Source organism: Myotis lucifugus, unplaced genomic scaffold, assembly GCF_000147115.1.
Source record: "Myotis lucifugus unplaced genomic scaffold, Myoluc2.0 scaffold_6, whole genome shotgun sequence".
NCBI lineage: Eukaryota > Metazoa > Chordata > Mammalia > Chiroptera > Vespertilionidae > Myotis > Myotis lucifugus.
The window spans coordinates 18,014,182-18,042,020 of record NW_005871054.1 but is presented as its reverse complement, the minus strand read 5'-3'; the positions used below and the strand labels follow the sequence as shown (position 1 = coordinate 18,042,020).

Below are 27,839 nucleotides of genomic sequence, written 5' to 3'. Positions count from 1 at the left end.
ATTTTAAAAGATTCCCAGGTGATTCTAATGTGCAGCCAAGGTTGAGAACCACTGGTATAGACTGAGAAAGGTTAAGTAGGAGCTTGAATTTGATACACTGTGAAATTAAAAACTACAGAGTGTGGTGGGAAGGGAATGAGTAGTATTCAAATATAATAATTTTGGAGACAGCTTTTAAAGCCCGGGACTAACATTCCTTGCAGGTTTTAAGCATTAGCTTTGTTTCCTCTGGATAGGACATACGTATTTTAAGTTCACTGACAGAAAACAAATGCTCAAATGAAGTTGAAATTAGCAATTTCATCACCAGGTCTTTTGGTAAAATATAATAAATTTAAGGAGGACTGTTCCAACCAATTTTTTAACAATTATAGATTGCTGGAGTTTAGAATTTGTTTTCTATTTTTATAATCTCTTTTGAAATGGCATTCGATTTGTCTACAAATTTACAAAAAGTAAAAAAAATTATACAGATCCTTTTTTACCTCTAGCACATATAATACTAACAATTACTTTAAAGCACTTAAAATTTTAGCACCTACTTGAGTGAAAAGGGCTTGAATGATCAGAATCAAATACGCTGCAAACATCTGTGGTACTAGAGGCACCAGAAGCAGGAGGAGGTGTTAACGGTGTTCTTGGAGAATTTGGTGCAGATGCTGTACTTTCTGTTTCACTTTCAGGGATCCTACTATAACTAATTTTTCTTGGCTCCTGCTGCAGAGGTGTGGGATGTCTCATGGTACCTGGTCTTGGGTTTGATGGACGAACACCAGGAGATTTTAGGGGATAGTTATATTTTTTTGGCTGTAGACATAAAAAACAAACAAAACCCATAATACTTACAACACCATAATAGAAAGGAAGCTTTTTCTATATGTCTGGTAAAATTCAATTAATATCTAGGAAAACCATATACCATCAATAAAGAATTTACACAATGAGTTTAGAATTTGTTTAATATCCCATTTCCATAAAGCTTTGGTTATCTAAATTATTAGGGAATTAATTTCTTTAAATAACTGAGTCTTAGTCCTATAAATACCAGAGTATTTGTTATTTTAATATTTTTAGATGGAAATCTTTCTAAGATATGCTGTATATTTCTCTCACTTTTTAAACAGACCATGTTGAACTGATTTAACCTTCCTGGAAAAAGCCAGGATCATTATTATGAACTACTAGAGGCCTGGTGCACAGATTCGTGCACTGCGGGGATCGGGCCAAAACTGGCTTTCCGACATCCCTGAGGGGTCCCAGATTGCAAGAGGGTGCAGGCCAGGCAGAGGGACCCCCACTGGTGCATGAATCCATGCACTGAGCCTCTAGTAAGTATATAAGATCTTTGGTTAATCTCTTCCCACCCTCCCCTCTCCACCCTTCCCTCTGAGATTCATCAGTCTGTTCCATGTTTCCATGCCTGTGGTTTCTGCTCCTAAATTGAGCGTCTGCCCCTTGGTGTTCAGTGCGCATCATAGCTACCGGTCGGCCGGTCACTTAGGCTTTTATATATATAGACTAGAGGCCCAGTGCATGAAATTCGTGCATGGAGGGGGCGGGTCCCCTCAGCCCAGCCTGCACCCTCTCCAATCCGGGACCCCTCGGGGGATGTCTGACTGCTGGTTTAGGATGTCCAACTAAACTGGCAGTCAGACATCCCTCTCACAATCCTGGCTCCTAATCGCTCACCTGCCTGGTCACCCCTAACTGCCCCCCCTGCCGGCCTGATTGCCCCCAATTGCCCCCCTCTGCTGGCCTGGTCGCCCCCAACTACCCCCCCTGCCGGCCTGGTCACCCCACGCAGCCTGCAGTTCAGTCGTTTGGTCGTCCCTCACTAACACCCCTGCCGGACTGGTTGTAGGAGCCATCTTGTGAGGGTGTGAGGGTTAATTTTTACATTACCTCTTTATTATATAGGACGATACCTTTCTATGCTGTAATGCAGTGATGCCATCAGGATCACTTGAACTATTTTCAAATGCATTAAACTGCCTGAGTTTTCATTTGTATTTATGTTAGTTTTATGGAGCTTTCATAGAGTGATCATTTCTCAGTGATATCAGCGTGCCTAATTGTAGCAGACTATTTAACTATTTCCCATTTGCTGTGGTTAATCCACCTTTTAAAAATACTGCGTTAGGCCTTGAGATATATTCATGTGAGGTAATTACATAAATTTTAATTCACAGACATTTTGAGATTTATCTTGGTTACTTAGAAGCAATTTACGTTTACTTTGTGATTCTTGACTTTCTGAATATGAGAGAAATTACATTCAGATCAATGAGATGGTGATACTGTACATTAATTTGGCCAGGCAATGATAAGTAATTAAAAACAATGGAAACTTTATTTTCACCACAAAATTATCTTTAGCCACACCTTATGAGTTACTTTTAAAAGTCGTAAGTACATTTATTTATTGTAAGTGAATTAATATAAATTAATCAATTTTCCTGCTCTTAAAAAAAATCTTGAGCCCTAGCCAGTGTGGCTGTTTGTTGGGCACTGAGGGATTGTGCCTAACTATGTTTCACTCTCACATCCATGTTTCTCTCTACCTCTCCCTTCCTTTCTCTCTAAAAATCAATAAACTATTCTTTAAAAAAAATTTTTCTTTAAATCTTGAATAATTTTTTTTTATTTAAAAAAATAAAAACTTTCATATTTGCCTAATTTCTTCATCTATCATTATCAGGATTTATTCAGATTAATACTAATTCTCATTTATTTTGAACCAAGTGGATATTCCTGAGCATATTTATTAGGCACTTATTCATTACTTTTATCCATCACATAAGCACCTCATCCCGAACTCCTTTATAGAAAATTAATCTGTATAACATACATGGTAGTGATGGCATCACCAAATATAGATGACAACTGAAAAAATATATAAATGTAAAAGAAATATAAATACATGAATGCTTACAAATCTTGGGAGAGGCTTAGGGTTTCGTGGTTCTATTTCTAGGGATTTGTTGAAAAGATAATCTGTAAATTCTTTTTCCATACTATTTCCCATTGGATTCAAGTTTTCAAAGAACCTCTAAAATAAATGCAAAGAAACAATTATTAACATTAAATATTTTAAATTGAGTTTCAAATTCATGAAAATAATTTAAGAAAACATTTAACATAAGAAAATTTGAATTATTTGTTTTATTTTCCTTTTTTGCCTCTATAAAATAAACCTGCCTTTCATCAGGCAGTTTATAAACTTAATCAGAAAAATATATTCTCAAATAATTCAACTTACTTTGATATCTGATTCTACTCGTAAACAATAAGGCTGATTTTGGTACTGCTGGATCTCTCCTGTTATTTCTGCTACTTTCCTCCTTTTGCTAAAGTTTATAAGCTCTTTTCCATGCCTTTTTAGGACCTCAGGGTTGCCTTCTTCTGTTTTCAAGATATTAGTTAGATAAATTCCTAAAAAATATAATGAAATTAAGGATAAAGAAGGAGAACACTAGTTTTCTTTCTTTCTTAGTAAATGTAGTGATTTTACACTATACCACCTCAATCACCAAAATCAATGAGTCAAGGCACAGATTTCCATTCTATGAAGAACAAGCTAAGTAAATATTAAGAGAAGATTTTTATGAGTATCAAATTCTTCTGTGACAAAATGAAGTTTTATAACTACCCAAGGAAAAAAGAGACCAAATTTAAGAAAATCAATACATTTTTCAGTAGGAATAACCAATTTTCCATACCTGCCAAACCACATATTATTTGATATATCATGGTTTTATAAAAGGAACTTTAAGAATAACCCATCACTAATAACACGCAAAAAGGGAAAAATGTTAAGTTCAGAGAATCGTATTTTTTGCTTACTCAGCTCTTGAGGCCTCACCAGAGTTGTTAGGATTTGTAATTCAGAGGGAGTATTACTAGTATTTGGATCGATTCACTCATGGACATGTGGAAGGATCTGCAAGCCTATCAAGCACAGGAGTACAGTGGGGCCTTGACTTACGAGTGTCCAGACTAACGAGTTTTTCGAGATATGAGCCGTCTCTCAGCCGATTTTTTGCTTTGAGTTGCGAGCTAAAATTCGGGTTACGAGCCAGCTTCAGATACCCCACCACTAGTTGGTGCAGTGAACGTCACAGTGAACGCCACATCAGCCCAGCATCACGTGTCTCACTCGTTCACTTTAAGATTTGACATACGAGTAATTTGAGTTACAAGCTCCGTCATGGAACGAATTAAACTCGTAAGTCAAGGCCCCACATATAATTTATGTACATTCTGGTCTTCAGTATTTCTAGAATTAGTGACAAGCTAATAGTTGAGCTCCTTCTCCTCATCACTGCAGGCTGTGAACTGGATAAGGAGAATGAACAAAATAACAGGCACTTTAGTTCTATACACAGCTCTCTGTTGCCAGGAGCACTTTAGTTCCTCTCTGGCTCTACCATAAAGGTTCTGGAGCCAACTCTGCTGCTTTCTACTGTGTGATCCTGTGCAAGTTAATTAGCTTCTCTGTGCCTTGTGGTTTTTTTTTTAAATCTATAAAGTGAGGATAACAGGGTTATTGTGAGAAATAAATGCATATATAAGGCTTAGAATAGGGCCTAACAAAAATAAATGCTTAATTAGCTATGGTTGTTATTGCTGAAGCTATTGATGCTACTGATCTATTCCCTTATGCTTCTGCCTTTTCCCCTAAAGTACTGACTGTGATGCTTTGCGGGGGAAAAAAGAGTGTGAATATCTGAATTCATTCACTCAGTATACATGTACTGAGTCTCTGCTGTATGCCAAGCACTGCATTAGGTACTGCAGATCTAAAGATGAACAAGACACAGTCCATGACCTCAAGGAATTCAGAGTTTTGAATGTGGGCTCCTACAGTACAATCTGATAAGTGCTATATTAATAGTAATGCATTAGATGCCATGAGAGCAGAAAGGAGGTGTACCTAACTATGCCTTGAGCTAGTAGAAATAGAAAAAGCATCACAGATGAGGTGAGGCTTAAAATAAATCTCAAAACATGAATAGAAATTTAATAAGTAGAACAAGATGTAAGGGCATTTTAAGCAAAGCAGCAATGTGTACAATGGCATGGTTTGTGATGAAGCTTGGAAGGTATACTCAAAGATGGCATATTATTGTATGGCTAGACCACAGGGATCTGATGTGTGGGGAGAAGAAAGAGTGGCAGTATATGTCAGCAGACATAGGCAAGGGATTAGGAATTCTAACTCCTTCTCTGTCACTTCAGGCTTTGCATTGGATGAGGAGAACAAACAAAATAACAGGCACTTCTGTTCTAATCATATATTAGCAGTTCTAAATGCTTTTGTGGTACAAGCATACTTTTCAATACTGAAATTTTTGGCCACATTCTTGAAAAGCTTAAACGACTTGAAATCAATAGTAAATAGTCAGCAATAATGAAACATTATAGACATCAATGCATGTTTGATTTCAGAAAGTATCCAGTTATGTGGTTGAATGACTGAATGGGTGGTGGTGTAATGACTGACTGGAAACATGGGAGATAATAAGTTATGAGATGTTGTAAGTGTCAAAAGTATATTTGAATGAAGTTGCAAAAATGCTTACAAGTGGCATTTTGATAGAGCTCAGGATGAAATTTGGAAATTACTTTCTAACAAATTAATGGCCAGTTAAAAGAGAACAAATGACGAAAGAGGTGGTGTCCAAACTTTGTTGATTGTTTACTACATCAGTAAAAAATGTTTAAGCATGCATCCTCAATATATATATAAATATAATTTTTGAATAAAAATATAGAACAAATATACTGTTAAAGCTTAATTTTTTCAATAGAACATTTTATATACCCTGTGGAGACAGTTGTTTTAGGGAGAGAAGAACAGAGCATTATGACATAAATAATGAAGAAGGGTGAGGTTTCACCTTTTTGCTCATGACTTTCCCAGCTTGCAGGAAAGAATAGTTGCTCAAAGTTCTAGGTTTCCATAACACTTTGTTCAAACTTTGATTTATACAGCTCTACAATACAGTATTATACCTACTACATGGTACTGCAATTTATTTTTCTGCTCTTTCAAGGGGGCTTATCGAGAGTAAGGCTATTTTTATTTGCCTCTCTAGTCTAACACCCAGCCCAGGGCTTGACAAATCACATGGAAGCATCCAACAAATGTTTCTGAGTGCATGAAAGGATGCAAGAGACATTGAGTCAATTCCAAAATGGTAGGAAAGCAAGAGTGGAGATGACGCAGCAGACAAGAAACAGACAGAGGACACAGAATTAGAGCTGTGGAAAAGGAAAGAGCAAAGCCAGTGCTACGGGCTTGGATGATGGTGCAGAGAGGTGAGATTTGGTTGAGGGAGGAATCAACATTCTTTTACCTTAGAATAAATGTTAGCATATATATTTTCTACCTATGAGTAAAACATTTTAGTGTATGGAGAAAAATTTAGATATAGACCATAGTATGCCATAGCCTTGGAAGGAGAAATAGCCTGACTTTTATTCTTATTTATTTACTTACTTACTTTTATTCTTTAAATGGTGTAGTGCCAGCAAAAGACCTGAATAAAAATTCTGGTAAGAGGAAGAGGAAGTAAGAGTCTTAGATACTACCCCTGACCCTCCCATACAGGAGAAAAACAGTATACAGAATTAAGGATAAGAATCTGGAAGGAGTATAAGTGAGACAGAATTAAAACTAGATGGAAGGAAGAAGCAGCAATAACATATGGTCCTACCTAGTGGGTCAGAACCATTAAAAGTGGCCTAACTTCAGGGATGATAACATTCAGTTTGGAATAGCAAACCTCTTCCTAGTGCAGCAGAATCGAACACAAATAGTTCAGATAAACTGCCTTAAAAAAGCAGAGGCTCAACAATCAGGAAGACAAGCAGAAATGGGTAGAAAGGTTGGCAGGTAGGCTGTCTGTATCTCTCAACTACCTACACATGTCTGTCTTCACTCACTAAATCATACACAATGAGTTATACTCTAAATACACATCTGAAATGTCATGTCTTCATAACACAGGACATGTTATGAAGAATAGTTATTTCATCTGAAAGAGAGTACTTTGGAGAGTTCAGTTTTGTGTGAATAAATGCCCACCAATCAGGTACTGGGATAGCAGGGGCCACATCATGAGTCCAGTGAACAGGACCTGAGGTTTCTTTTCACTTCTGTGTACCAGAGGCTGTAGGGTATCATGAGTAGCATGACTCTGAGCCCAGTAAGTACTATGCATTTTTCACTTTTCCTAAGCACCTGGACACAGTTCCGGACACTTAGTAAGTAATCAAAAAATATTTGTTGACAGATTGAATGAAATGAACATCAGACCTACCCAGATCCTTCCTCAGATTCCCTTGTATGAACTGGCACTATAGTCAACACACATGTATAAATTTTAATGTTTTACCAGAAAGGGAAAATAAATGAACTCAATAGTTTTATCAATAATTTAGGAGGGCAAAATCCTCAGGAAAACAAATAACTAATGATAAAAAAATAATATATGATAAAAAAAATCAGAGAGAATAATAAAGTTAAAGATTTTATCTTTTTGGAGATATATAAAATATATAGCTATAGATGAGGAAATGGCTAGGAGAAAATATACCACATGCTAAAAAGACTAAACACCAGACACATAATAGAGATCATAATTGTTGTAAGCATTCAGAGGGAGAATCATCAGAACACATTACAGGCAGAGAAGAGAAACCCGTGTGAAAGACAGCACTATATCAAATGGCTGCCCAAGAAGGAAATAAAAAAGGGAATGTATATATTAGGCTTGACCTTAAAAAGTTCTAATACAGAACAATTCTAAGGTGATTCAGGTGCTAAATATAGGGTGTCCCCAAAAAATGTATATACACACTTTGAATAATTATAAAGGCAGTGTTTATTAAAATACATTTCATTTTCAAAATTGAGCTATTAGCTATTAAAGTGTGTATATATTTTTTTGGGACACACTGTATTTGTTAAATAAGTATTTTCTGCTGATATATTTACACATGTAAACTCAGTCATTTAATGAAATAAGTGTCTTGTTTTATCCAGAAATGCAATAAAAATTCAAGAAGAAATGCTCACCAAAGAAAGGCACACATGGTGGATTAATAGACCTGAGTTTTGCCAAATATTTCTTATAATGATCTTCACTTAATTCATGAGCTTCTTCTAAAATTTTCTTTTGGCGACTTGGTATTTGCTACAATAAAAAAAAATATTTAGGGAGCATAAGTTTACAAAAGGAATCAAAGGTTTTTCCAAAAAATTCCAGGCTAAGAGTAAAGCCCAAACACAACTGTATCAGCTTGATTTCAAGAGTATTAATACTGGCTCAAAGGGACTATCTTCATTGGCCCTTGTGCAAACTTAAAGGGGTGTGTGTGTGAAATCTGATTTCTCTCACCATCCTCACACAATTATGTGAGCATAATTGTACATTACATTACAAATTAAGTGCTGAAAGCATTTTCTTCTAACTGTGAATGCATTTTAATGAGAACGCCTAATTTAAAAAGAACAAGCAAGTCAATTCAAAGTTTAGATAATTCCATCTTTTAAACTGTTACTGAAAGACAGGTGAGGCACTTAAAAATTAAAGATCGTAATTGTTAAAATCCTGATTCGTAGAACAGGAAATGCAGTAAGTTCATTAAAATAAAACACCTATGCAAACCTACCTCAAATGTGTGGTCTAGCCTGTAAACAGGTGATGAGTTCATAGCACTGACAACCTCAAGGACACCATTGAAGTTGTTCAGCTCTTGAAAGACTTGCAGAATCTCAATTATTCGACTCACCACAGCTACTCTTTCTTCTAAGTTTTCAGTTTCTACAATACATCTGGGAATCAAAGACAGAAATTAATTTAAAAATGTGGAATTTTCCCAACAAAGATATGGGTTAAAGAATTTAGTAAATAATATAATGTGGAGTATGGAGAGGCTATCAGTGTAACTGTAGAGATTATATATTCAGAATGATAGTTGAATAGTAGGAGACTGGCAGATAAAGCAGTGACTTGATAGGCAGGCATGCTGCTCTTTACTCTCTTCCAGACTGATACCATCAACCAGTCAATCATTTTCCTACGTCTTTGGTGCATCCTCTCTCAGCATTAGAATTAACTGATGAGTCTAACATGCTGGTTTAAAGGATGTGGGTGTGTGCCAGGGGAATTTATTCTAGAGTGCAAGAATTCTGTGCTTCCTATTCTTCATCTAATTGCAAGATTTTAGTGATTAATTTCTTCCTTTGATATCAGAAGTAATTAGCTACATTTCTAGGAACAGCTCTTTACATAAGCATTATAATGTAAAAAGTCAGTGGAAGTATTTTACCACAATCAAGAATAAAAATGTTTGCCCTCGCTTGTTTGGCTCAGTAGTTAGAGAGTTGGCCCAGGGTTGTAGGTTCAATTCCTATCAAAGGCATGTACTTCAGTCGCAGGCGTGCTCCCCACCCCAGTCAAAGCACTCGTGGGAGGCAACCAATTGATGTGTCTCTTTCACATCAATGTTTCTCTCTCTCCATCACTCCCCTTCCCTTCCTCTCTCTCTCTCTCTCTCTCTCTCTCTCTCTCTCTCTCTCTCTCTCTCTCTAAAAAAAAAAAAAAATCAATGGAAAAATATATTCAGATGAGGATTAACAACAACAAAAAAGTAAAATTTTAAAAATTACATGGGGAAAAAGTCAATGAAAATAAAAGCACTTAAATATCAAAAATCACTGGAAAGTGTACATATATATATATATATTCTGGTAAATATCTAAAAGGAAGTGAACATAAATTCCTCAGTGAACATTTACTCTCCATTTCTAATATTTGAGAGACTTACTAATTATTTATCAGTAAAGAAAAAGACATTTTAAACTTGGTTTTCAATAATGTAATATTAAACACCTTATAATCCAAGAAAAAATAGAACACATAAATGGAAAAATAAATATAAATCAAAGTTAAACATTTTTTAAAATGTAAAATTTCAGATTACATTATACTCTGATGAGGCTGGTCTGACACTAAGAAAAAAAAACCATTGCAAAACTATCACAATTTGCCTTATTATCAAATTAAACACAACACATGTATGTGTTTAAAGCATTAGCTAGCCCAGCCAGTGTTGCTCAGTGGTTGAGCATTGACCTATGAACCAGGAGGTCATGGTTCAATTTCTGGTCGAGTACATGCCCAGGTTGTGGGCTCAATGCCCAGTAGGGGGTGTGCAGGAGGCAGCTGATCAATATTTCTCTCTCACCACTGATGTTTCTATCTCTCCCTCTCCTTTCCTCTCTGAAATCAATAAGAAAATATATATTTTTTAAAAACATTAGTTAGATCTCTACAAATATATCATACTAGAGGCCCGATGCATACAATTTGTGCAAGTGGCTCAGCCCTCACAGCCCCAGCTTCATCAGGAAGGTCGTCCGGAAGGACATCCGGAAGGTCGTTCGGCTGTCTGGTCTAATTAGCATATTACGCTTTTATTATTATAGATTTTGGGTAGCTAGTTAGACATTTAAAAATGTTATAAGTATAATGTATTTACATCTTTCATTTAACTATTTCAGTTGATATTAACTAGGCATACAAACAGATCATCTGTGCAGCTTTTGTAAAAACCAGGTAAGTCTGGAGTGATTTATTCATAGGTGACCCCAATTCTAATGCACATCCATGGCTAAGAACCACTGTGGCAAATGAACAAGAATCTTTCACACTGAAAAGGTAGATATTGGAACGCTTGTACACTGTTAATGGTGGGAATGCAAATGGTGTAGGCAGGAAAAACAGTATGGAGGTTCCTCAAAACATTAAAAATAGAACTACCATATGATTCAGCAATCCTACTTCTGGGAATTTATCCAAAAGTATTGAAATCAGGATCTTGAAGCTATATTAACACTCTTATGTTCATTGCAATGCTATTCAGAATAGCTAAGATATGGAAACAACCTAAATGTCCATCTATGGATGAATGTATAAAGAAAATGTGGTATATACATACAACAGAATATGAGTCAGAAGGGAATCCTGCAGTATGCAACAAAATGGATAAACACTGAGAACATTATGCTAAGTGAAATAAACCAATCACAGAAGGACAAATACTGCATGTTTTATCTAAAATAATCAAATTCATAGAAGCCAAGAACAGAATGGCTTCTGTGGTTGCCCAGGGCCATGGGGAGTGAAATACAGGGTGTGGCTAACCAATATGTATAAAATTTCAGTTATACAAGATGAATAAATTCTAGAGATCTGCTGTACAACATTATGCCTATAGATAACAATGCTGTGTTGTACATGAACAAAATCTGTTAATAGGGTAAATCTCATGCTAAGTATTCTTAACACAATTTAAAAAAAAAAAGAAAAAGGAAAAAGAGCAGGAAATGCATTCTCAGGAATCTTTAAAAACAATAAAACAGAAATGAAATGGTCCCTATGTTTGATCAGTTATGTTTCCTTTACAGACATAAGTTTTACTTATGATGGAAAAAGTCTTCTGCATACTGAAATGTAGTTATTTAACTTAATAATGAAGAAATAAGGAAACTACACATAGAGAGCAAATTCTAACGTCTTATATTTTAGAGACTGAGAAGAAATAACATAAATATAAGGAAGTCCTAACTTTCAGATTACTTGGGATGCTTTTTTATATTTAGGAATCTCTTTCAGATCTTTAACCACATTCTCCCTTATGTTCCAGTCATTCCCTTATGTCATTGGTCTCTTGTTCTTGTAATTCCAATATGATCTATGGAAACCTCATATAATCCTTATAAAATATTAGTCAAATAGTCATATTATTTTTATTTAGAAAAAAATATGGCCAATACATAAAACTCCAATCTCTGACCCCAACTATAAAATTGCTCTGAGGTGCCTTGGCCAGTGTTGCTCATTGGTTACAGCATTGGCCCATGCACCAAAGGGTCTCGGGTTTGATTCTCAGTCAAGGGCATGTACCTGGATTACAGCTTCAATCCCTGGCCCTGGTCGGGGCGCATGCGGGAGGCAACCAATTGATGTGTCTCTCCTCTTGCCTCCCTCCCTTCTACTCTCTCTAAATATCAATGAAGAAAATATCCTCAGATGAAGATTAACAACAACAAAAATTGCACTGAGATTCTGGACTTCTGACATAACAGTGTAAGGAGCTCTGCTTATTCACTTCTCAGTGAAACTGGTGAAAAATTATGTGTGCATATATATATTTGTAGATATATAAATATACAGATACACACTTATGTACATAAACATACATATCCATAAATATTCAAAGTCTCTGGAAATGGCCCTCTGAGCAAATAGTAAATGAAGAAATATCTATTCAGGAAAATCTACAAAAATTCAGAAAGAGAGAGGCAAGAGTTGGTGGTATTTGAACAAAGACTGCTCCCTCCCCTCTTCCTGCCAGAGAACCTCTGGGGGTTGTGGGGCGTAGTGGTCTACTGCAGACTGCTGCAGCCAAGAACACAGCTGCCTGTCCACCCAGCTCCCAGCTAGAGGGCTTTCTTCCCTGGAGTAGCAGGACTTCAGCATTTCACTCATCCTGCTCTGAGCTGCTGGCTGCTGAGGCTAAGTCCCAGGTGAGTGCAGCTGAGAAGTGGGACTCCTTTCTCCTGCATAACTTCTGTGGAGAGGCTCTACCTTGAATGTGGCGTACTGAAAATACTGGGAAGATAGCCATTCCATTTCCTGAGGCAGTGGTTCCATGCCAAGAGAAGAAAGCCAAGAGGACCTCAGGCTACTGTTCGTGTGCATGCATGAGAGGGCGCACACACCCCACCACCACCACTAAGCACTCAGCTCCTAGAGCAAGAATGTCAAAAAAATTTGCCATTGTCCCCAGTTCGAGTCTAGGCTCAAATAGATAGCTCTAATCTCTTATCATTTAAAATAGTGTGGAGAAGTTTAAACCTAGTGCTCTCAAGAACAGTGAATGTTGTGATGAAGAGCAATTGGGAGATTTGTAGATCTAATCAAGATACAGCCTTGACTTTTGGCCAAACTAGTTTGCAGGAGAAAACTAGAGAATAAGGCAGCTGGGAGGAGCCCCCCTGGGGTCAGAACAAATATCAAAACAGAGACTTCAGAAACCATTCCTTCAAGGGAGTTACAATATGATTGGATTAGTTTGTAGAAAATTTATGCCATCAGGGAATTTTTGGAGTTTAACAGCTGGGTGTGGTCAAAGAAGGAGCGAAAGAAAGCCCTACCTTTGCCACTGCCTTCTTAGGGTGACTGTGGGCATACCCTAATCTGTACCGCCCAGAAGAGGAACATCTCAGTTTAATATCTTAGCATGGGGGAAGGTCTGAGGAGAATAGACTTCACTAAAATAACCCAGCTAGTCACTAAACAAACAAACAGTAATAATAATAAGCCCTGAGGGATAGGAATAGCTAAAATATCAAGTTCCAACAAAAATTAAGAGACATGCAAGGTAATAGGAAAGTACTACCTTTTCACTGGGGGGAAAAAAAGCAGGGAACAGAAACTGTCTGGAGGGAGACCAGATGTCAGGTTTAACAGAAAAATATTTCAAAGTAGGCATTATGACTATGTCTACAGAACTAAAGGAAAGCATGATTTAAAAAAGAAGACATGATGACAACGTGCATGAAATAGAGAATATCACTGAAGACACAGAATTATAAAAGGAACCAAATGGAAACCCTGGAACTGAAAAGTACAATAATTAAAATAAAAAATTTACTACAGGGGCTCAATAGTAGATTTGAACTGGCAGAGAAATAATTAGTTAACTTGAAGATAGAGCTATTGTTCAAAAGTGAAGGCAAAATATTTCCCAGATTTAAAAAAAGGGAGAGAATTTGTTGCTAACAGACCCACTGAACCAGTACAAGAAATACTAAAGGAAGTTCTTCAGGCTGAAAACAAGTGACCCCAGATGGTAATATGAATCCACACAAAGAAAGAGCACCAGTAAAGGTAATCATGTGATTATATAAGACACTATAAATGCTATTTTTCTTACTGTTTCTCTTACGTGATTTAAAAAGCAATTGTTGGGCCTATAACAAAGGGAAGTGTAATATCCTATATAATAAAAGGCTAATATGCAGATAGACCGAACAGCCGAACAACGGGTCGCTATGATGTGCGCTGATCACGAGGGGCGCGCGTGGAACGTGGCGGGCATCGGCCGTGGTGGGATGATGGAGCAGGTGAGCGGGGGCGCCAGACCAAGACAGGCACCGGTCGCTGAACCTCTGGTGGTTACTGAAAATTCTTTGCTCCTGCACACCGCGGTCCCACCCGGTGCTCACACCTGCTGCCGGCGCCTGGCGCCAGCCCTGATCGCTCAGCACAGTCAGCGGGTACAAGCGGCGGCTGCCGGCCCTGATCACCCCTCAGGGCTTTTCCACCTCCCCCTGCTCCTGAGGGGCCATCAGGGCCAGCAGCCACCGCTTGCACCCGCTGCCAGCGACGGCCTCACTCACACCTGCTGCCGGCAAAGGTCCCACTCCCACTTGCTGCCGGCGCCTAGCGCGGGCCCCGATCACCCCTGAGGGCTTCTCCACCTCCCCCTGCTCCTGAGGGGCGATTGGGGCAGCAGCCACCACTCACACCCGCTGACGGCACTGGCCCTGCTCGCACCTGCTGCTGGCGACGGCCCCAATTGCTCCATGCTGTCAGCGGGTGTGAGTGAGGCCAGCGCTGTCAGAGCATGGGAATGGCAGCAGCGGGAGGGGGGCTGCTGGCAGACAGGGGGCTGGGGGCCACAACAGGAGTGGATGGGCAGGGGTGTGGAGGATGGGCCGAGACCTGCCCCTGGGCCCACCGTAGCCTCACAGCCCACAGTTCCTTTCAAGGTGCATGAATTCGTGCACTGGGCCCCTAGTATTGCCATAACTGCACAAAGGAGATGGGTAAGAATAAAGCTGTAATGGGCTAAGAAAATGACAGCAAATGGTTTAAAGCAATAATTAAAACAATGTATTGTTAGATTTGCATCATTAATTATATGTAATGTGTATTACAATAATACCACAAAAAAGGGGGATAAAGGAAATAGAGCTATATAGGAGTAACATTTCTATACATCACTGAAATTAAGCTAATATAAATCTGAAGCTGATCCTGATAAGATGTATATGGTAAACTATAAAGCAACCACTAAAAAAACCCATCAAAATTTTTTAATGAAAAAATTTTAATGAAATTAAAATGCTACATTAGAAAACTTCACTCAGTGCAAAAATAAAGAAGAGGAACAAAACAAGAAGTGAGACATATAGAAATAGAATTGCAATGAAATTTATAACATATCTGATTGCAATGAAATGTTAAGAATGTCAGTAATACTTACTTCTCAAACCACAGAGTGAGATTAGTGGTGTGCCGGATCATTTTCAGAAGATTAGGAGAATTAATTTCTTTGTCTTCTTTTGTCCACACACTTCCAACTAATTCTGATGGCTGTACAGCTCTAAAATCATCAATACATAATTCTATAAGATACTTTTCCCTCAGTATATTGTTTTATTAAGTAAATGAGCTAAACAAAACTAAATTCCCATATAAACTTTCCACTTATATCAACAGAAATGTTTATGACAGGATATAACAAAAATTTTAATTATGCATCTTTTTATATCTATTAAACATATTTTTATGCACGTATCAATGTACTTTTATTATTGCTTTATAGTAGCTTTTTGCTTTAGGCAAGGTTGGGATTTCTTCATAATATCTTTCCCAGCACTTACAAATATTATCTAACAAGTTTGGGGTAGTTCTTTTAAATAATGATATATCTGTTAAAATAATCAGCTCACTGAAGGCATAGTGATCACTACAATTCAAAAAATTTTTTTTCTCCCCTCTAAAGGAAGAGGGAAACTCAACCACAAAACAGTCCTGGGAAATAAATAAAATAGATTGTAACACTGATTTTTTGAGACTTAGTAATGATCTTTGGTGGAAGGAGATATGTAAATTTAGTCCCTTTCTTCATTTAGTAATTAAAAATAGCTCGAAATTCTAAATAGTCCTCATTTAAAACTGTAAACAGACATTTTTTAGATAGTAGTTATGAACATGTAGAAAAACTGAAAAGGCTATAACTGGCCATGATTTAAATTCATAATTATAACGGCAGTAGGTAACCTATTGAGCCCTTACTTTGTACTAAGCACTGTACATATAATGAGTATTTTAAACCTCACAACAGCCCCAGGAGTAAGTAATATTATTAGCTCCATTTTACTCGAAGGAACTAATAGGCAGAGGGATGAAAGTTACAAAATAAAGTTAAAGTTGCCCAAGAATACCAAGCCAGCAAATAGTAAAGCTAGGATTTGAACTTTGCTTTACCAACGAGGGGTGACTGCAAACAGAAAGAAGCTGTAAATCCAGACAAAGCAAGGGGGATCGGGCAGTGAAAGAGAGGAGCCTTATTACCAGACACTTCATATACTATCTCATTTATGTCTTATTCCAAACCTATAAAGCAGAAACTAGTATTTCATTTAAAAAATTAACTTCTTTAAAGTGACTTTTCAGCTTAAGTGTCAAATTACATACCGATAGAGATCTGATTCAAGTAAAGTGAGTTGCCGAGCAATTTCTATTGGGTGTAAGGTGAGCAGGTCAAAAGTCTCTATGTGCCCAGGTCGGCTTATATGCCACTCGACTGTGGGAGGTGAACTCTGAAATGTAATATTATGACCTGGTCCATTGTCTCTTGCAATTTTTTTCCTTTGGATTATTTTAGTGATGGATTCAACCCATTTTTTCATTGCTTTACCTGAAATACATTTAAAATAATATTTAAATATATTTTACTTAATATTTTAAAAAAGTTTAAAATCATACAAGTGATACCTGAATATATCTTTGCTATAAAAAAGTTTAAATGATCAAAATTTTAAAAATGGAAGTTCCCCTTTATCATTTCCCTGTTCCCTATCCTAATCTCATTTTTCTTCACATGGCTTATATTCTTTCATATCCTTCTTAAATATTAGAAAGTAATTTATTTGTAGAGATTTTTCACCTTTGTTCTGAGCTTCAGTTCTAAATATTTTATAATCCTCCAAACAAAGATTTTTTTACACAAAAGAGACTTATAAGGATAGATTATATAGTCACCATTAATCTAATCAATATTGCATTTCATAAACCAAACAGGGCCAGAGGACTAAGTCCTTCATTTTTGCCTGAGTTTTTTTTTTTTTTTAAATGTGGCTTTGTTTTGTATTATGCATGAAAGTACTACTATTGAACCCTTTATTTTCTGATTCTCATTTAGCATGTACAATGGAAATGGAAATTAAGTTATCCAGGACATACTTATACACTCATATAATCTTTAAAACTAGAAGAGAAGCTCTGGAGATCATAAAGCCTAGCTCCTCATGTTACTGATGAGGAAACTTAAGTACAAAGAATCAAAGTGGCCCCTGAAAATGATTCCTGGAGGCGTGGATGATGCTGCAAGAACCATCTTTTATATGATGATGACTATTATGTAATACCATTGTTACATTTTCTGAAATGTGGCAAGCAGATATTCAAAAGATTCTTTGGTGGCCTCTGTTTCTTGTCTCCCTTTCTAAATGTGTGCTTTTCTCAGCTGTCTGAAAAGAATCAAAGTAATTTTTTTCCAGTCATGTATCTGATGATCGGCAGTGTTAGGAACAGAACTCTTGCTTCTCGGCTCTCAGTTCACTATGCTCTGCTGCTTCGATGATGTATGCACTCTTCACCTAATGGTGGCTCAGTAACCTCCATGGGTGGTGTCATAATGGCACAATAGTTCCTAATTGTCCTTTGGTACACGTACTTTCAGATAAGTGTAAAGACAGCATAAATTGAGATTTTTTTATTCCAATTCCAAAATAACCAATAAGTTGATTTACTAAATGAAAATACATTGGTTAACAGGGTGATTATTGAGCAATTTGTAGGCCAAAAATATGGTTTGATGAAAATTTTGAAATTTTCCTATTATGCTGGCACTACTACAAACACCTCTTAACAACAATAACCAGTAATGATATCAATTGATAGTCACTATATAGGTACTTTTATTCACATAAAACTAGGCACACAAAAAATCATACTTCAAGGTAGTAAACAATACAATGTACAGATGATATATTACAGAATTGTACACCTGAAACCTATATAATCTTATTAACCAATATCAACCCAATAAATTCAATTTAAAAAATACCATACCTCTTACTGTTCCAATAAATTCCTCCATTCGCTGCAAAAGATGTGCATCTCTTTCAAAGTCATAGAAGTGGTGCTCTACCCAGTGCCGACATACATTTAATACTCTATGGCATTAACACAGAAGAATAACTAAATTACATGGGAACTCCGATATAAATGTTTATTACAATGAATGGTATAAATGAAAACAGAGTAACTTTCACCAAATTAAATAATCTTTTTTAAAAAGTATGTTTTTATTGATTTCAGAGAGAGAGAGAGGGAGAGGGAGAGAGACAGAAACATTAATGATGAGAATCATTGATCGGCTGCCTCCTGCATGCCCCCTACTGGGATGGAGCCTGCAACCCAGGCATGTGCCCTGACTGGGAATCAAACCCTGACCTCCTGGTTTTTGAGCCATACTGGCTGGGCAAATTAAATAATCTTATAAGTGGCCTACCACTTTTAAAATCCTGTTAATTAAGACTTACACCATAATTTCTGAAATTGCTTTTCACTCATTTTACTTCTTACCTCCTCCTTACTTGGAAAAGATCCTTATTTACTTAAACTCTGAAACAAAAGTTCAATAAAGACTTATTTACTTCAGTTACTTATCTAATCTTACCGCAGTTGTACAGGCTGTATATATTCTTTTCTAAACCTTTTTAGTTCTGCACTCAGGGGTTGATCTCCATTCTCTATAGCTATGCGATCAGCTTCTGTTGGCTCAGGCTCTGGAATTTCAAACCTAACATAAAGCAGAATAAACTAATGAAAATATTAACTATAATAAAATTATACAAATAGAAAACTACAAATCTTTTTGCTAGTCCCCACAATCAAGAGAGCACTGTTAAAAATTACTAAGGATAATGTGAAAACAAGGTTTCTATAATGTAACGGTTAATGATCTTATAGATAAAACTAACTAGAAACACAATAAAGGATACATTCAAATCTAAAAATAAATATGATTACAAAGTTATGGGACGGATGTTCATTTCTGGCTCGTGTAATTATGCTAAGTCAATTAACATAATACTTTTTAAGAGTAATGCTTGAAAAGTTGACTGATCTTTGGCTGGATGAAACACTTTTCTTGATTATAGTATTTGTTCACTGACAACCTCCATTTTCTTTAACTTCTGAAACATTCTGTTTAGAACATCTAAATCATCAAAATTTGAATTTCCTGAGTCTAAATTATGTATTTTACATATATTTAAATAATCAAAGTTAACATATTATTATAAAATAATGGTCTTCTAAGAGATTTTGTTTCTTTAAAAAGTGCTCATGAATTACAATTTAAACTCATCCAATATATTTCCAAAGAACATATAAGATTAACTTAGTTCAATCTTAAAAAAAAATAATTTAAACATTTAAAATTGACAGACCTTTCTATTATAAGACTCAGTAGTTCTTGAGGTTTACAAAAGGATCTGTATGTTGTAAGAAATGTCCGAACAAAATTGGGATCTAAGAAGAAAAAGAAAAAAATCTTATTAAAATCTTTGATTCAGAATGATTAAAACTATTGTTTACATTTTCAAAAGAGATCAAATAGTCAATTTTAAAATGTTTTGACCACATAGAATGCTTTGGACTTTATAATGAACTGCTAGACTTAGTGCTTCTTAAATTAGTGGCTAAACTATGGATACTAAAATTTTACATCAGCCTATTTTCTTGACCTCTGCACAACTCTGACTAGCTGATGTTAAACTCATTATTGGCCACAAGAATGTGAAGGGAAGCAGGGAAAGGCAAAGGCCACGCATGGAAAGAAGCTCCTACCTGCTGCCTGGATCTCAGAACATCACCAGTTGGTTTATCTCCCTCATAAAGAGAAAGGCCACAGCAGTTATCTATTACTTTTCCTGACATCCAGACCGACTTATCTAAGATCAGTTATCTAGGTGTCTTTCAATCATGTTAACAGAGCACACAGCTAGAAAGTGTATCTTATAACGTTAAATACAGTTTCTAAATTATTTTATTTGCTAAAGGTTTTCCTTAATTAAAACTGCTAAAAGATGCTACAAACACCTATAAGTTATTAAAACTATTAAATGTGCAGAGTATGCTGATTTAGTTATATTCACAATTTTTAATTCCTTTTATTTCAAATAATCACAATGAGGGTTCAGTCATAAAAGCAGGAGTCTCTGACCCCTGCCAGCAGAGGACCTACTTTTCATTCACATCTCCATGAAGTAAGACAGGTCGTTGGCTGAGTATGACCACTTCCCCAGGCCTGGCCTATTGCAGTCTTTGCCTGATAGTATTCTCTCAAGTTGTGTCATCAGCACAAGAGACCTGGGCTGTCATCTTCTATATAAAGAGGGGGAGAAACATTTTTCCACAGTGGGGGAAAAAAAACACTTCTATAACTCAAATTTTATCAAGGTCCACATTTACTTGCAAGAGTCGTTTAAAAGGAAGAGGAAAGAGTTCATTAACTTGAATTTTTACTGGGAGAATCCTTTCCCTACTTTACATTATGGCCTGGTAAGCTCTAATCCTATCCTACGTAATAAAAGGCTAATATGCAAATCGACCGAACGGCCGAACAACCAGTCGAAATGATGCACACTGACTACCAGGGGGCATATGCTCAACGCAGGAGCTGCCCCCTGGTGGTCAGTATGCTCCCACAGGGGGAGCGCCGCTCAGCCAGAAGCCGGGCTCACGGCTGGCAAGTGCAGCAGTGGTGGCAGGAGCCTCTCCCACCTCTTCAGCAGCCTCTCATGCCTCCGCAGCAGTTGGACATCCCCCGAGGGCTCCCGGACTGTGAGAGGGCGCAGTCTGGGCTGAGGGACCCCCCACCAAGTGCACTGATTTCGTGCACCAGGCCTCTAGTCCTATATAATAAGAGCCTAATATGCAAATCGACCGAATGGTGGAATGACCAGTCGCTATGATGTGCACTGACCACCAGGAGGCAGACACTCAATGCAGGAGCTATATCCAGTCCGCAGGCACCAGGCGGGTGCCAGCGGGAGCCCCCCAATCACACCGCTGGTCGCCCCACAGAGGGAGGTGACCGGTGGCAGCAGTGGGGGGCGGCGGGGCCAGCCAGCGAGTGGGAGGTGCCAGGCCAGCCAAGGCAGGTGCCAGCGTGGGCCCCCCAATTGCCCCACAGATCAGCCCTGCCAGGCCTACGGACCCTATCCAAGCATGAATTTCATGCATCGGGCCTCTAGTTTAATGATAAACTCATTGAGAGTAGCAAGTACATACCTTTATTTTTGTTAGGCTATACTAGTATAGACACTGTGGACCATTTACAAGAAGTACAGTGCCTTTTATTAGCATAGGATTTAGCAAGAATCAGAATTTTTTTGGAAAATTTCTATTTAGGCTGATTCTGTCTGATTAAGAACCACCCTAAATTTAACCTTACAATAAAATAATACATTAACTCCCCCCCTCCCCCCCCAATAAGCTAATTCATGGACTTACCACAAAACTGAAATCTATTTCCCAACTGATTAGTATATGTGGTCATCAAGATAATAAATTGATTTAAATATCAGACAATCTTGAATTTAAGATTATAATGCCTTTTTAAGTTAAAGAAAAATTTAATGACAAAAATACATTGGTTTTGCCCTAGCTGGTTTTGCTCAGTGGACAGAGTGTCGGCCTGCGGACTGAAGGGTCCCAGGTTCGATTCTGTTCAAGGGCACATGCCTGGGTTGCAGGCTCAATCCCCAGTAGGGGTCGTGCAGGAGGCAGACAATCAATGATTTTCATCATTAATGTTTCTATCTTTCCCTCTCCCTTCCTCTCTGAAATCAATAAAAATATATTTTTAAAAAATACACTGGTTTTAAATGTCCCTCTTCTCCTTTTGCTTTATACCTTCTGAGGCTAGAGTGGGTTACTGATAAAAGTAATTTAAACACATACAACCCTTTAGTAATTTCCTTTGTTGGTATTTTATTGTTTGTCTTCAGTTACAGAGCTCCTCAAACGTTAAAGACTAATGTCTCATCCAGAAGAAAAGATTTTAAAACAGAAGGCTGTACAAGATTTTAAAACAGAGATTTATATCGGTTTCATCACAGTCCTCCCTTTCAAGAATCTTCTTCCTGTTCTGCAAATCTATTTGTAAGGTGAGGCTACTCAAAACATCCCGTGTTTAGGAAACAAAAGCAGTGGCTACATAGAGATGCTGAGGTGTCACTGTTGGAGAGAGAGCCCAGATCTTTGGTACAAAGTACTTCAAGAATCCCTGATTTCTGTTTCAAATTTAGGGTGACCCATCCTTTTTTTAAAAGAAAAGTTTGTTTCAGTCTAAAAGTCTAAAATCGATATCCAGATCCATTTCTTCTCAAATGACACCTGTCAGGCTGATAAGTTGTGGGGTATTCAAGGTACTTTTAAGTTGAAAAAGAGAATAAAAGTTCTTAGTGAATTAAAAAAATTATTTAAAAAAATTGGCTATTTTAAAGGCATCCGATTTTTAAAATGGTAATAGTGTGGTGAAGGCCTTGGGGGGCAGGTGAGAGCTGGAGGGGGGTCACTGGGGAAAAAAAGGGAACGTCTGTAATACTTTCAACAATAAAGATAAATTTAAAAAATAAAAAATATTTACTATAGTAAATAATAAAAATGCAGTTTTAAATCTATAATGATATTAATATTGGATGTAAAAATTACAACCTAGTGAAAGGTCACCCTTTTGTAAACTATAAATAATGTCTAATAAATTGAGAAATAAGAAAAAATAAAATAAAGTGGTCTTTTCATCTTAAACCAAAACCTCTGGCCAATTCAGTCCATTAGTAGCTGATGACAATGCTGAGAAGTCATGTTTGTGCATCAGTGCCACACCGGTCCAGGGGATCCCATCAATTCCTGATGTCTGTTCTGCAAAGTTCTCAAGCAGCATTCTCAAAATTTATACGATTTCCCTGAACTGATAGGGCCTGGGATATTTTTTCTTTTCTACATATGAGAGAAGTAACTAAGACTTATCAAGGGTCACATAATAGAGTGACAGAGATGGTACCATGACCTAGATTGTGTAATTCCTGATTATTTTTTCCTACTGCATCACATAATCTCCCTGAGTTAAAGGATCCCTTAAGGTTTATGCTGCTGTGAGATCTAACTGGAAAGAAAGAATCCATAAATTATATAACCACTATAGAAATTTACATAAAATATTAATTCAGAATCTTGGGCAAAGGCACTAGCAAGTCGTCGAAAAATTGGCAGTCTAATTGTGATTCTGTATTTCTTGTTAAGCCTTCTTCCAGATTTTAGGAAATAGCAACTGTGCCTTCCTGTACACTGCATTCAGAAGTTTCTGAAGCTGGCAGTGAAATAAACACTCCCACAATCATCAGTTGTACTAAGTTCTAAAGTGACTCAAGTTTAAGTTGTTTTTAGCTTGATTAGAAATGAGTAGTCTTGCCAAAAGAAAAAAACCAGCAGAGGCTAAAAATAAACCAAGAAAATTTGGCAAAAGTTTAAGTACTTTCAAAAAATTCTCTTAAAGGCTGCATATATTACTAGGACTTATTAATTTAGACTCTATTTTTAGTCTAACCCAGTGGAAATTTACTAATGAATGAATAACTTTAATATTAATAGAGGACATAACATCTGCATTTTAAATTTTATACAAAAAGGGTACATATTCCAGAAGCTAATTTTATTTCTATTGATTTCCCCATTTCAGTGATTGTAACCACGTCACACTACTCTGAAGACCTTTAGCTTATTGGTGATGTAAAGGACTAAGATAATTGATATTTTTAAAATACCCACTAATAAAGACAGGTTATATAATTTTGTAAGAAAACCAAGAACTGGCCCTGTCTGGGTAGCTCAGTTGATTAGAGCATCATTCCCATATGCCAAAGATGCGGGTTCTATCTCAGGTCAGGGCACATACAAGAAACAACCAATGAATGCATACATAAGTGCAACAACAAATTGATGTCTCTCTCTCTCTCTCTCTCTCTCAAATCAATAAATAAGTTTTCTTAAAAAGAAAACAGCCGAAGCCGGTTTGGCTCAGTGGATAGAGCGTCGGCCTGCGGACTGAAAGGTCCCAGGTTCGATTCCGGTCAGGGGCATGTACCTGGGTTGTGGGCACATCCCCAGTGGGGGATGTGCAGGAGGCGGCTGATCGATGTTTCTCTCTCATCGATGTTTCTAGCTCTCTATCTCTCTCCCTTCCTCTCTGTGAAAAATCAATAAAAATATATTAAAAAAAAAAGAAAACAAAGAACATACTTACATTTATCAGGTAATCATAAAAGCTAGGTTTCATATTGCCTCTATTAGTTGTGAGTAGCAGTTATCTACCTATATTATAAAATGATTATTTCAGGGACAATGGAAGGCAAATGCATAACAATACAAAAGCCAGGCTGGTTTGATTTTAAAATATAAGCATAAACAAATATTTGTGGAGAAAATTAAAATAAACTATTTTGATATTCTCCTTTTTTCTGTTTATCACTTGCTTATGGATATAATTCCACAAACCTCTTTCTCAAACTAAACCCTAATAGATTTCAATATAAGCAATGGCAAAAACTTCCTCTGTGGTTTTTCTCTTCTGACTCAAATTCCTGTACTGAGATTTCTACCACACTCACTAGCTGCTCAGCATCCCTCTCTCTAATCAAATACCTGCCAACCCCCATCAAGTTCCTGGTCTAGGCCCAGGTTATGAGTTATAGTTACTATTTTCTGCTGGTTTTCTAGCTGCCCATTTCCCTCACTCTAAAACTGTTCTTATACAGTATTTTATTGCACAGTTCTTCAAAATCTGAGGAACTCAGAATATACTTACATTAATGTTCAGAATATAGCATACTAGATTTTAGGTGATAAATTCAATCCTTTTAATCTTATATACTTATTTTGATCCCTACATGACATTTTATTTGGCAAGGTCAATGAAATGTATGAAATATTTATTAACTAGAGTTATTTATGTAAAGAATACCCCTCCCCCAGTCACCACAGTGAACCAGTTCATCAGGATGTGTGTTCACGTGATCATTCTCCCTTTAATACAGCCATTTAAAAAGCTACAAGAAACAATAAGCTCCTCAACAAGGATTTATAAACAATCACTCTTGAATTCCTTACAAAAGGAAACAGACCGCTACGCTGACGCACAAACACTTAAAAAAAGAGAATTTAAAAATAGAACAGCACTGCCCTATAGATCAAAAACGATTGAAAAGGTTTTTTCCCCCTAAATTAAAACACACAAACTGAGCTTATACAGTACACAAACTCAAAAGAAATCTGATACATATTTTTGAGGATTTTCTATATGAAGGCATAAAATATCGGTAAATACTTTAAAGAAAAGTATCAACTGGCCTTTTTTTTTTCTTTCCCAGTATCATTTTCCATGAAAGGGAAGTTCACCATGCATGGGAAACACCTTTTCCCCACACTTCAATGTGAAAAGCTTTTATTTTCATATAATGTCAGTTCTGAATTATTACCTCTACCTCAAACTCACCTCATTTCTCTGAAATAGAATAACAAACCAGACATAGCATCACCAAACATTTCTTTACCCATGTTGAGTCTCAATATTAATTTGTACTTTATTTCCTGTAACTATAACCAAAGTGAAATTCCTACTCTCCTCTTCTTTATGCATGTTGCTTTGTGCCTTCTTACTGTATAGACAAGGAAGGAAACATCTCTTCATATCCATGCTGGATTCAGAATGTTCCGTCTAACTAGATAATTTCCCCTTAGCTCTTTGGGTGAATTCCAAAGTTCTGATATAGTTAGTGAATTATTATATGTCCAGAAACACTGGATCTTAGATTCCATATAAGACCCTGTTGCAATCTTTTAAGCAAGTAAGCACTTTCTAACTCACCTACATTTAATTTTTTCTCCCAGAAAGCTTTCCTTTACAGATAGACTAATGACTGGGTTTTGTTAAAAAATAAAATTATGATGACCAGTATGTAACTAAATAATAAAATATTTTAATTAAAATCAAAGTTTATAGTTAGAACTTATTACCTATTTCAATAAGAAAAAAAATTGCTCTGACTATATCTTCATAGACCTGTTTTCCATAAATTAATAAACCATTTGTATACTGGCAATTCAAACCAAGCAAGTAAGTTTATTTTAAAAAAATATATTTTTTCTGGGGTAGGGGAGGCCAGGGGATTGTCAAGGGAGGGGAAAAAAAAAAGGACACATATGTAATACCCTTTGTAATACTTTAAGCAATAAAGAAAAAAAAAATTAAAAAAAATATTTTAAAAGTTAAAAAAATATATATATATATATTTTTTCTTATTGATTTCAGAGAGGAAGGGAGAGGGAGAGACAGAAACATCAATGATGAGAGAGAATCATCATTGGCTGCCTCCTGCATGCCCCACACTGGGGATTGAGCCCGCAACCTGGGCATGTGCCCTGACCGGGAATCGAACCACGACCTCCTGGTTCTTAGGTCAACGCTCAACCACTGAGCCATGCCGGCTGTCCGGGCAAGCAAGTACGTTTCTTTATTTTTATTATTCAATACACATAATAAAAATATTATAATTAAAAGAATTCACCTTGTATGAGTCAGTGTAATAAGGTAGAAAGTATATTCTATTAAGGGTCAAGAAACCTAATGTCTAGTCTTCATTCTGTAATTACCTGCTGATATGACTTCTGGCAAATCACATAAGCTTCAGGGGCCTTGGGTTTTTATCTATAAAGTGAGGAGTTGGTCACCTCATCTAACACTAGTAATCTATAGCTTTATTTCATAAATTATTGCTAAAATACTTGAGGGATCAAGTTAACTGGAAACAAAGTCAAGTCTGAATTAAGTAATATTAAACTAGTTTCCCTTTTGCTTTTTATGACAATGTGTGACCAACCTATAATCTAAAAAATTACCTGTAAGTAGTTCTTGATAGTTATTAGTTTCTCATTGTATTATAATCAATGTCTTATTATAATTCTATACAATATAATTAAAATGTGCAAGGTAAATTTTAGCTTTTGTTTCAATGTAAGCCACAACTTGCACTGTATATTCTCCAATAAATACCTACCAACCAACTAATCAACCCCCACCCCCTCAAAAAAAAAGAAAAGAGCAGACCAATAGTTCTTAAAGAGGGAAGGTAGGGGAGGGTGGGGGTAAGGGGGAGAGATCAACCAAAGGACTTATATGCAAGCATATAGGCCTAACCAATGGACACGGACAACAGGGGGGTGAGGGCATGAGTGGGAGGGGGGGTAGGGGGTAACGTGGGGATAAGGACACATATGTAATAACTAAATCAATAAAAAAATGGTAATTTGATCTGTTCTCATTGCAGTGAGGACTCAGAGTTCATGTGAACTCGACTGCTTAAAAAATTACTGCTTTCATGTTTTACAAATTTATAGATGGTCTATTAAAAGCACACTCTATTGGCAGTAATACAGTCAGTAACAGACTCTACAGAGAGCCCAAACAAACGAATACTACTAATTTGTATGTGCTGTAAACACAACTCACAAAAGCTGCTTGTGGATTCTAGTTATACCATTAATACATTAAGGACGTAAGATAAAACAGTGTAAATTAAGCCTCAAAAGAGGAAAAGAAAAATGTTAAAAAACTTA

General features: G+C 36.7%; 1 protein-coding gene across 1 annotated transcript in view; it reads right to left on the bottom strand.

Moving 5' to 3' along the window:
* The window catches only part of SOS1 (SOS Ras/Rac guanine nucleotide exchange factor 1), a 75,400-nt gene that overhangs the window by 11,043 nt on the left and 36,518 nt on the right, over window positions 1-27,839 (bottom strand). The window contains exons 11-20 of the mRNA XM_023746182.1: window positions 19,610-19,691; window positions 18,835-18,957; window positions 18,225-18,328; window positions 16,566-16,788; window positions 15,349-15,468; window positions 8,680-8,842; window positions 8,084-8,201; window positions 3,260-3,432; window positions 2,933-3,049; window positions 543-807 (exon numbers count right to left, since the gene is read on the bottom strand). Coding sequence (XP_023601950.1) covers window positions 543-807; window positions 2,933-3,049; window positions 3,260-3,432; window positions 8,084-8,201; window positions 8,680-8,842; window positions 15,349-15,468; window positions 16,566-16,788; window positions 18,225-18,328; window positions 18,835-18,957; window positions 19,610-19,691 — 1,488 coding nt within the window. The remainder of the gene's footprint in view (window positions 1-542; window positions 808-2,932; window positions 3,050-3,259; window positions 3,433-8,083; window positions 8,202-8,679; window positions 8,843-15,348; window positions 15,469-16,565; window positions 16,789-18,224; window positions 18,329-18,834; window positions 18,958-19,609; window positions 19,692-27,839) is intronic.